This window comes from Protopterus annectens, chromosome 3.part1, assembly GCF_019279795.1.
Source record: "Protopterus annectens isolate FY-2018-M chromosome 3.part1, PAN1.0, whole genome shotgun sequence".
In the NCBI taxonomy this organism is placed as follows: Eukaryota; Metazoa; Chordata; order Ceratodontiformes; family Protopteridae; genus Protopterus; species Protopterus annectens.
Genome location: NC_056732.1, coordinates 1,876,403,333 through 1,876,415,782, shown reverse-complemented (window position 1 = coordinate 1,876,415,782; position 12,450 = coordinate 1,876,403,333). Strand labels below are relative to the sequence as shown.

Sequence of the window (12,450 nt, the reverse complement as noted above, 5' to 3'; positions counted from 1 at the left end):
ACGACCACGCAAATTAATGAAACTACACAAGGGAGTCAGAGACGACCACGCAAATTAATGAAACTATACAAGGGAGTCAGAAACGACCACGCAAATTAATGAAACTACACAAGGGAGTCAGAAATGGAAAAACAAAATGGCACTCAAAATGCACTCTGTGAAAATGAGTGACTGAATCCACAAGTACTTCATAAATATGAAAATTGTTCAAGACTAAAGAAAGAAAGTCAACATAACATGATGGTATCACATAACATGTAAGGGACAAATTTTAATTAAACAGTCATAAGTCAGTCATGGGCACAAAAGCTAAGCACCGGACAAAGTTAACAATTTCTTCAGTCTGAGAAGTGCCCTGGTCATTAGAATAACTAGCCAAATGTAAATCGAGCATGCAACTCTCGGAAGAAATTCGGCAAGCTGCTTATGGCGATAACATTAAGGTTCAGCAATGGTAAGGAACATAAGAATACATATTTGGGTCACAACCTCAACATGTCATTGCACAGTCTGTCATCGCAAGGAGAAACCAATATGGACATCACTCTTGAATGAAAGTACTTCCAACACCAAAGACCCAGAGCCTCAAAGCATATAAAACAGAATGACGTTTTTATTTTCAGCACTATACAGCTCTGGCCCATAAAGATAGTGGATCAAACTAATGAGATATGTGATGGTAGATGGTTTTGGAATTAGAGAAACAGAGATCTATTTATTTACAGAAAGGGTACTGGATGATTCGAAATCGGTGTGACGAAGCAGTAGGAGGAGACGCTGAGAGACCAACGCTGGCACACAGACGAGTCAGAGAGGAGGGTGGGTAGAATTGTCCATCTGTAAAAACAGACAATGACAGGAACCCAGTCCATGGGCTTACAGGTCCTTACTGGCAGATACTGTTAGAGCTGATATACTTAAAAAAGAAACCAATTTTACCTGTATCATGTAGAGCTGAGCGATCCGGTACTCCTCTACAGTCATCGGAAGAGGGATTCTGTATTCCTTAATAAGCATTGTGCTGTTCAAAGTCTTCCAAATGCTGCTGAAAAAATAAATCCTGTGGAATTCAGTATAGTTATCTCAAATATCCATTGGTGAGGTCTCTGTAGTCATCTGAAACACAAAAGTAAATATGTACATTACAAAAGTAATTTTCTTAGCAGCAAAAGACCATCAGTACACAAATTCAAGCTTTTCTGTTTCTCCTTTTGTCAGAATAAAAGAAACATCATAATGCAGTCCCTCCCCCACAGAGCAAAATTAACAGAAGTTTATTAATGTCAGCCGAGAGCTCTGATAACAAACCCATCCTTACTGTGAAAAGACCAAGTTCAAGCATGAAGAAATGTGTCACGATTAAGATCAGATTACACAGATTCACCTAAACCTTAATTTAATGCTCATTTTCAATGACACACATCTTCACTTAGTCATATATCTGTTCAGTGGAATAAACTATTCTGTTTCATCAACAAAAAAAATTGTCAGCTAATAAAAATGCTAACACATTCAAAGTGCCATTAAACAATTACGCCACTTAACTATTTTAGTAATTTGATAGTCAGAAAAGTAAAACTTCAGTCCATATCATTTTATTTGCATGTCATCAGCTGATTTCTGATATGCGTGATACTAGCGTGGTAAGAATTACTTACTCTTACTAATTCACAAGTGCAGAAGTATGTGGTTTAAGAAACGGTGGTAAGAAAATGACTCCACAAAATTTTAAATAGTGCCAGGGCAGCTGCTATGTTACCTCAAGGGAGAATGTTTTATCTAGGTACCATCTTTACTGCAAAATTACAGGAGCTGCAAAACGTGTTAAGTAAAGCAATGTGAGAATAGATGATAAGCTCTTAGTATCCTCCCCCAAAAAGGACAGTAATCATAACACATGGTGCATTTTATACAAGTCTATATAAATGCTGATGGAAGACCCTTTGTCTTCAATAAGTATGCATGAATGCTGTAGTTACCCTTATACAGCTGTCTCCAGCACATCCCTCACAAGGGGTTGTGCCTTACATCCTTGTTATACTAACTCAGAGACTACCATACCCTGGTGTAAGGAGACTTGTTCAAGGTACAACGCCTTGGACTTAGCATATGTCCTCCACCTCTGCACTCATTGGCCTGCTGCTTTGGGGATCACAGTTATAGGTTTCAGAGCTTCAACAGGCATCCAAAATAGTATATTGAAAATAAAAGGCTTGTATGACTCGTTACTTATTGTCTAGGCGGCAGCCTAATAGCAACGATTTAATGTAAGCATTGCAGTGTTTCAAAAGCCATCACTTCATACTCTAGTTATCCATTTAATGCAATGCAATGTCGCATGGTCACAGGTATGTTCCAGCCTATCCCAGCACTCAGTGTGTGCAAGGCACAAGAACTCATCCTGAAAGAGGTGTCAACCAAACACCACACACACACACACACACACACACACACACACACACACACATCTATGCACAGAGCACAGAACATACACACACACACACACACACACACACACACACACACACACACACACACACACACACACACACACACACGCACACACACATATCTATGCACAGAGCACAGAACATACACACACACACACACACACACACACACACACACACACACACACACACACACACACACACACACACACATATCTATGCACAGAGCACAGAACATACACACACACACACATATCTATGCACAAAGTACAGAACATACACACACACACACACACACACACACACACATATCTATGCACAGAGCACAGAACATATACACACACACACACACACACATCTATGCACAGAGCACAGAACATACACACACACACAGACACACACACACACACAGACACACACACGCACGCACACACACACACACACACAGACACACACACATATCTATGCACAGAGCACAGAACATACACACACACACACACACACACACACACACACACACATCTATGCACAGAGCACAGAACATACACACACATACACACACACACACACACACACACACACACACACACACACACACACACACACACACACACATATCTATGCACAGAGCACAGAACATACACACACACACATATCTATGCACAGAGCACAGAACACACACACACACACACACACACACACACACACACACACACACACACATATATCTATGCACAGAGCACAGAACATACACACACACACACACACACAAGCAATGCATTCATTATCTTACTACTAATACACCTGTGGGCAGGTCTGAGGCACAGCATTCATATATATATATATATATATATATATATATATACACTTTTTGTATGTTTTTTTACTACTTTTTGCGAAGTGACTTTTTTTTCTGATTTTTTTCTTAGATGTTAATTGCTTAGTTGTTTTAAGCACACTAATACACATGGATGGATATTTACTGGATGATATTATTAGACAGATGTATTTTTATATTTATAGTCTTCTAGTTTGATTTATGTTTATGGTTGGATAGGTATGTGTTTTTTCTTGATTTTAGTTCTTGTCACACACATGATAAAGGCTTTATTGCATTAGGTAGCAGAAAGGGATTTTTTAGTTTAATCTAATCAGTAGTAATGTGTGGGGGTGGGTACTTGTTCTAAACTGCACTTTTACAGCCCTGTTTATACTGTTTGCCTTGAACAGGCTGGTTTAAAATTAAACAATACTATACATACATTTTCCACACCTACTTTTAAGTATATAAAAGCTGATATGTTTAACATTGTTAAAATATTTCTGATTTTTTGTTACTGAGGATTACTTGTCTGTGACGAATAAAGGGTCTATATCAGTTGAGCGAAAACCCTATTACGCGAATACGAATACGACGAACCGTATTGCGTGAAGTACGTAAACCTCAAACATCCAAAACCGCGAATTCTGAAATGTCGATTTGTTTTGGTTGGCCCCTCTGCGGTATAGCTCCGTAAGGTAAGGGTGCGATAGATAGGACTTTAGGGTTAGGATTTGGGTTAAGGTAAGTACATAGATAGGTAATGTATATAAGATTTAGTGTAGTGTTAGATGTAGGGTTTTTTTACGTGTATATGTATTTATTTTATTTGGGTGTATGTCTGTAGGGGAAGTGTGTGGTAGTTACAGACCTTAGGGTTAGGGAGGGGTTAAGGATAGTGCATAGATAGTTGTGTATGTGGGGTTTAGTGTAGTGTTGGAAGTAGGGTTTTGTTAAATGTATGTATGTGGATTATTTATTTTGTTTGGGTGTATGTCTGTAGGGTTTGGTTAGTTTATGTATGTGGTTTATTTATTTTGTTTGGGTAGGTACTAAGTAGTGGGTTGTAGTGCGTTCAGGATTTTCATGGTTTGAGGTATAGAGGTCGATGTTTAGGTATTCGCATAAATGTGTTTTCTCTCAACTGATATAGACCCACAAATAAAAGCTTGTTGCTTTGGAACACTATCTGGGTTCCATGGTTTTTGGAATTTATTCTGAGTTCATCAACAAAGTTTTAAGACCACTAGTTTCTTTGTTTTTTCATTCATATATACTTAACACACATTTACAGTCTCACTACTAACACACCTGTGGGCAGGTCTAAGGCACAGAACTCATGCGTACTTAATGCACATTCACTATCTCACTACTAACACACCTGTGGGCAGGTCTAAGGCACATAACTCATGCATACTTAATGCACATTCACTATCTCACTACTATCAAACCTCTGGACAGGTCTGAGGCACAGAATTGATGCATACATAAACACATTTACTATCTCACTATTAACACACCTGTGGACAGGTCTGAAGCCCAGCATTCATGTACACATAACACAAATTCACTATTTCACTACTATCAAACTTGAGGGCAGTTCTGAGGCATAGAATTCATGCATATGTAATACACATTCACGATCTCACTACTAACACACCTGTGGACAGGTATGAGGCACACCTTTTATGCATACTTGCTCTACATAACACAAATCTTTGTGTTGTGAACAGAACTGTAGATCTGCAGATAGCGCAGTGGTGCAATGGTAGCATTATCACCTCACAGCAAGAGGTTCTCAAGTTCAATTCTTGGCTGGGGTGCCTTCTGTGTGGAGTCTGTATGTCCTCCCTGCATTTGTGTGGGTTTCCTCCTGGTGCTCCTGTTTCCTCCCACTTTACAAAGACAAGCATCTGGAGCATTTCTCCCCGGGCATCCACTGAAAATGGCTTCATTCCAAGTCAGACTTTCCCAGTTAAAAAATGTTAAATAACATAAATAAATAAACTATTTTAGTGTAGAGAACATGGTTAGCAAGATAGCATATATAAAACAGAGAAATTCTGTAATTATCTTGAGTAAGAGTAGTGAAACTTGAGAAAAGGTAGAACAGACATATGTGCCCTTAAAATGGGACAAGAAAAGGCAGATAATAATCCAGATTGTTCCTCATATAGACCAATCTCACTTTTAAATACTGATTATAACATATTTATGGCTAAACATGCTGCTAGGTTCCAGCAATTTCTGCCAAGCCTGATTAATGATGACCAAACACGATTTATAATAAACAGAAATATATACAACAACATTAAAAGAGTTTTATCAATAACAGATTATGTAGATAACAAAAAAAACAAGGACTGACCTTGTTAAGCTTAGATCTAAATAGTGCTTTGACACTGTAAACTGGAATTACTTATTACTGCTTCCACAGGAATACAGTTTCTCAATATGTTTTAACAGCTTGTAAATTTACTTTATGATAAATTTTTGGCCTACATAAAATTGGTTCTTATTTATCAGAGTCGATTCCAATTACTGCGAGGACTAAACAGGGTTGCCCACTCTTGCCACTACTATTTATTCTAGTTATGGAGCGTTTCACAAATTTTATTAGATCGAAAATAGATATTAAAGGAATATAGATAAATTACATTCTAAAATACTACTGTTTGCAGATGATAGTCTCTTGAAAATTAAATGATAATAAAAACTCCCTTAAAGCAATATTTAATGCAGTAAAGACATTTCAGAAAACAATCTATACTTTAATTCACTGAAAGCAAAACCAAATCTTAATGATATGGAAGAGAGATTTTCTAAATATGTAGAGGAAGATAGTAAAATTATATATCTTAGTATAATTCTAAAAGGAAACATTAAATGCACAATAGAATAAAACTATAAAAAAACCTAGCTACCACTAATACACTTATTAATAAATGGAACATGTTTACTTTCATAATGGAGGAAAGGCTCACCTTAATAAAAATGATCATACTTCCAAAAATGATATACTTAATACAATCCTTATCATTATCCCCATCTAGAAAAAAAACATTAGAGAATTCAGTTCTTTAATACTTTACAATTTTCTGGTATCCTAACAAGCCAAGACTAGGAGTAAGTCAGCATATAAGGGAATTGCCATTACGTGGAATTGGTATGCCAGAAATAGAGTTATACTCAATATCATCAATCATAAAAAACATTTTTTATGGTTAAATAAAAATTATAGTACAAAATGGAAAGACATTCAAGAGAACATATGTATATAGTCAAATCAGATACTTTCCACACAACAAAATGAGATAAATAATAATTTTCTATGAATATTAAAACGTTACATTTTGGATAATAGAAATATTAAGATTAATTCTTCATATAGCACTTCAATGCTAAACTTATTAAATGATTATATTTACAAAAATCCAGGATATAAAGAATGTTTTTTCTTATTTCCAATAGCATATACACAAAATAATCTATGTACTTTTAATTTAGAAACAATCCATAAACTTAAACAGAATAATTTGATATACTGGTATCAATTGATGAATGGAAGCAAATTACACCTATGAATGTTGAGATTTTATTTCTTACTGACAGCCTGAATAAGCACATGTGGTTAGATATACACACCTGTAGACACACAATATAAAATAATATAAATTGAATGCAACTGTCAGTAAGAAATAAAATCTCAAAATTCATAGGTGTAATGATAACATTAGTAAATCAGAAAATAACTGATAAAGAACTTATATCTAAAATATATAAAACCAACCAAAATGTAGAAGAATATATTAATGAAAATTATTGAGACTATTTCAAAACTATAAATAACTATGAACCTAGCAAGGAAGATAAAAAAATATTGATATCTTGTAAGCAAACTATGGTTTCCATAAACTGGAGATTATTTACGTGGAAGTTCATACATAAAATATTCATAACACCACGTAGAAGTGAATTAATATATAAGAAACTAAATCCAAATGTGAAAAACAGCACTCAAACTACTGAAAAAACACTCAATATGCGATACCATTGAATGTTTTTTCATTAATTAATATATAAGAAAAAAATGTTGCGTTGAAGATGTAAAGCAAGTGACAACATGGATTGGCAACATATGCTTGTTGATTTCAGAGTTATCAAACCACTCTGGGACAAAATCAATGTTTTTTTTGCAATCCTTATTGAATGATAAATTCACTCTAACCAAATTGTGGAAACACAAGCAAACTCCTACAATGAAAACATTTGTAAATATGACAACCAATGTCTGTTACTGCCAACTTCTAACAGTCAAGATGAGGACAACTAGAGTTAGCACATCATACAACATATGGATAAAGCTTAAAGAATTGCTGAATAAACAAATGTAAACATGTTAGCAACATGGAAGCCTTTTCTTACACTATTTTGTCAAAAATTACTTTAATAATAGTTGGAATTATTGTTACTTTTGTAAATAGTTTAGTTATACTTCTGTTGTTTGCAAGTATACTTCTATTTCAACTTTGTATTTTAATGTGAAAATTGTATTGCAAGCAATAAAAACAGTTAAAAAAAAAGAAAGACATGGGATAAGAATGGGTAGGACTCCTATATACAGCACAAGCAGAAAGGGATGATGGTGAAATGGGGAGAAGCTCAAGACATTTGTAGAGACGGGTATTTTGGAAGCAGATCCTTAAGGAGAAAAACAATAATCATACAGCATATTATATCCATAAAGTAGCAGAAAGTATCCTAAGAACTAAACCAACACGGGAATGGAGAAAATATATTATTCTGATAGGGATGACTGCAATCAAGGGTACAGAGAATAGGGAAGAGGGTTCTGGAATTTACTGGAAAAAAACTGGCAAATGAATCAATGTATTGTTAATAAATAATTACAGAGAGAAAGGTAATATAATGGGAAGAGGCCAAGAATACATTTGGACTGCAGGCTACAGACTGCCTTTCCTATCAGGGAATGATATCAGAGTATAGGCAGAGAGAAAGAAATAAATGATCCTAAGTGAAAGACCAGCACTGGTAGAGTTTTCAGCAGAATCTAGATCTTAAACTGCCGTTAAAAATGGATAATTATTAGATCACATAAAATATTGTATGATAACTATAAGAATCAATCAGAGGAGGTTAGGAAGGGTTGGGAAGAGAGATTGGATAACTAATTCACAAAGAAACAATGGGAGCCTAGATGTGCGGCTCCCAAATATGCAAAAAGTCTACAGGATTTAGGATTTTTGCTTGGAAGTCTTTGCATCGGTATTTTTATACCTCAAGCAGACACCACAGAATTCTTTCTTCAGTTAGATGGCAAATGTTGGCAGTGTGATGGGGAAGAAAGATATAATTAGGAACATATTTTTTGGGAGTGTAATAAGTTGACAGACTTTAAAAATTCCCTGCAGACTGCTCTGTCAGAAATACTGGGTTACCAAACTGATGTAACTAGGGAAATGATTTCTCTGAGCTGTGATACAAAACTGGAATTATCTAGTCATAGTAAGTTCTTGCTGAGTTTAAATCTGGTGGCTGCCAAAAAGCAATTACTAAAAAAATTGAAATCAAAGTCTAAACCAGCCATATCAAAAGTAGCGAATACAGTCTCAGCGATAAAAGAACCGGAAGTGGGAAGTTTAGAAAAGGGCAGTAGAAAATGACATAGAAAAAATAGGAATTCTGGGAACAATGCCTGCAGAATAATGTTTTGGAGGAGGAATGAGGTTTAAAGGAAAGCAGGAATTGAAAAAGCTTTGTAATGTTTGACTGACACTATCTGTAGAGAGGAGAAGGTCACAGTCAGCTGCCTGTCAGGTGCCAGGATTCATCAGATCACGCACACACTCGAGTCTGTCAACAAGTACCATTATGACTCTGTCATAGTCCATGTTGGAGTGAATGACTTGAGATGGACTTCACTGGACTATATGAAAAGAGACATAACTGAGCTCTCAGATTATGTGCCCCAGGCAGGTATGTCCCTAGCCCTAAGCAACATTCTACCTTCAGCCAGGATGATGCCTCAATATAAACAAAAAATGATAGACTTCAACAATTAGCTTAGCTTCTGGTGTCAATCTAGGGGGATCCAGTATCTGTCAACCTGGGAAGATATGGTCGAATGACCACGCTGCTTTGCCAGAGATGGTCTTCACCTGTCACCTATTGGCTTTTGGTTACTGTTAAAGGTACTTGCCTCCTCCATAGTGCCATTTTTAGGCAATGTCATAACAAACTCAAAGTTATGCTGCTTAATGCTAGGAGTCTAAACTGGATACTGCACTCACTGGAAGCACTCCTTACATTGGAAGATGCCGATGTCTGTGCAGTCACAGAGACATCGTTCAAGGCTGCAGACAGCACCCTGGCCATTCAAGGCTACAATGCATTCCACACATTCAGACCTAAAAATGAGCATGAAATAACCAAAGGCAGAGGTGTATCCATCTTCATTAAAGACAAATACACCTCAAAACTGGTCGAACAGTATGACACCCTAGAGCTACTCTGAGTTCAACTAAATGTAGGGAAACCCCCCTTCCATATCATTGTTAGCTATAGGTCCCCCACCATGAATTACAAGAACCACTCTGCCTACCTGGACTTACTTGAGTCACTAACTATACAGCCAAACACCTTGGTCATGACTGATTTCAACTATTCTTCCATTGATTGGGAGTCTGATATGCGCATGGACATGCTCACCCTAAGGTTCCTGGACTTTGTTAATACAAATGCTCTAGAACAGATAGTCTGCACCTCCACAAGGGGGTCATATGTCCTAGACTTAGAACTCACCAACATAGGTGGTCGCTGCATTACTCCCTGTGTGTTGCCCTCCCTGGTAAGGTTTGATAATAAATCAGTCTTGTATGAAGTAACAATCATACCTGACCTCTCCTCAAGAGAAAAAGATGAAAATTTCTCCAAAGCAACTATAGTCTCCTAAGTGAGGGTATAGTTTCAACGCCCCTGTTACCACTGTCAGCAATGACTCCTATACAGAGGTGTACACAAATGCCTTGTATAAACACCTATACAAATTTATAGACTGGACTGTACCTGAACAGATAAAAACAAGGTCCTCACAAAAAACAAGTCTCCTTGGTGGACATCAAGCATAAATACGTTCTACAAGAAGAGGAAGAAACTAATGTCTAAGAACAAGAGGGAACTGACTCAGCAGAGGAAGGACACCCTCCACAGCTCGAACACTCAAATTAGGTACATTGCAAAGTCCTCTAAAGCCAATTACGAAGCTAAACTAGCAGCCCTAGCTAAGGATAATCACAAGGTAGTCTTTAGCTATGTCAGAACTGTGCCCACAGTGGTAAGGAAGGCCTTCTATGTCGCACATCTCATAAGTGAGGGCATCGTATCCAGAGCAAAAGATAACTGCCCTGTACTCATCCCTCATCAGCCCACTAATAGAGTGCAATACTCCATTCTGCATGCACCTCACCAGACACCTGCAGCAGCTGGAGAGACCTCAGAGGTTTCTCACCAAGAAAATTCAGAGCCTTCAACACATGACCTACATGGACAGACTGAAGGCCCTGTCAATGTACTCTGTATCTTATAGGCTGCTGAGAGGCGACTTCTGGCTGGCCTATAGATCAGTCTTGGACCCTGTCCTAATGGAAATGTTGCACATCTGCAAGTCAAATAGGGCAAGATTTACTCACTCTAGGGATTTTAACTTAGCCTGTGACACTAACAGGACATGCTGGAGAGACAGATATGTCTGCCAGAGATTGCCACTCCCCTAGAACAAACTCCCATTCATGTAAAACAGAGCTCCTCAATGACCCCATTTAAGGGTAACTTAGACAACTGGATGGGTGACTGTAAACTTACCCTGGGGGGTGTCACCTATGTCCCTGTTGAATAAGGGTAAGCAGTGCTGATCATACACTCACTCTGCAAATATAGTCCATACAACTGGGCAATAAGGGGAAAAGGGTACAACACGGTTAGGCTTATAAAGACCCTAGGCCCAATAGCCTAGTAACCTCCTATGAACCTATATGTGATATATAATATTTGAAATTTAAAATATGCCAATATGGTCTGTTTTATTTATATAAATGGATGACTGCCTATGTCATAAGTGATAATTAACTAAAGATGTTTCTTGATAAAAAAGAATGGGTAATAGCAGACTTACAATAATGCTACTGTTCTCATAAAATAATGATATAGTTTGAAGTTGTAAAGCTTTACTGTATGAAATATAATATAATCCTAAATGCATTAACCTAACACATAGAGATAACCTCCTGACATACTCACTAACCAAACAATTCCTTTGCAGTTCCTGTTAGGACTAAATTACCAGCAGTTGTTCCTTCTTTCGGCTTTTCGTGGTTAGGGGTCGCCACAGCAGAACTCTGGTCTGCTAATAATTGGCAGTAGATTTTTACGATGCCGAGGTGCCAGCTCAATGCCCAACCTTCAACGAAGGCACACCCATTTACACATGTCTTTCGAATGCCACTCGACCGTGGGGAGGACATGCAGACTCCACAACAGAAAGCGCTCCAGTCAAGAATTGAATGGGAGAACCTCTTGCTGTGAGGTGATAATGCTACCGCTGCAGCACGATACTAAAATAGTATCATCAAAAACGATGTTCCTCAGGAACGCTACCGCTGCAGCACGATACTAAAATAGTATCATCAAAAACTATGTTCCTCAGGGATGCTACCGCTGCAGCACGATACTAAAATAGTATCATCAAAAACGATGTTCCTCAGGAACGCTACCGCTGCAGCATGATACTAAAATAGTATCATCAAAAACGATGTTCCTCAGGAACGCTACCGCTGCAGCATGATACTAAAATAGTATCATCAAAAACGATGTTCCTCAGGAATGCTACCACTGCAGCACGATACTAAAATAGTATCATCAAAAACGATGTTCCTCAGGAACACTACCGCTGCAGCATGATACTGAAATAGTATCATCAAAAACGATGTTCCTCAGGAACGCTACCGCTGCAGCATGATACTAAAATAGTATCATCAAAAACGATGTTCCTCAGGAACACTACCGCTGCAGCACGATACTAAAATAGTATCATCAAAAACGATGTTCCTCAGGAACGCTACCGCTGCAGCACGATACTAAAATAGTATCATCAAAAACGATGTT

The 12,450-nt window shown here is 37.5% G+C and overlaps 1 protein-coding gene across 8 annotated transcripts in view; it reads right to left on the bottom strand.

The window, feature by feature from the left end:
- PITPNM2 (phosphatidylinositol transfer protein membrane associated 2) overlaps positions 1–12,450 on the bottom strand; it is a 3,395,372-nt gene that overhangs the window by 1,360,726 nt on the left and 2,022,196 nt on the right. For all 8 annotated transcript variants that reach the window (XM_044067911.1, XM_044067913.1, XM_044067916.1 and 5 more), the window contains one exon: positions 940–1,116. In XM_044067911.1, coding sequence (XP_043923846.1) covers positions 940–1,017 — 78 coding nt within the window. In that variant the 5' untranslated portion in view covers positions 1,018–1,116. The remainder of the gene's footprint in view (positions 1–939; positions 1,117–12,450) is intronic.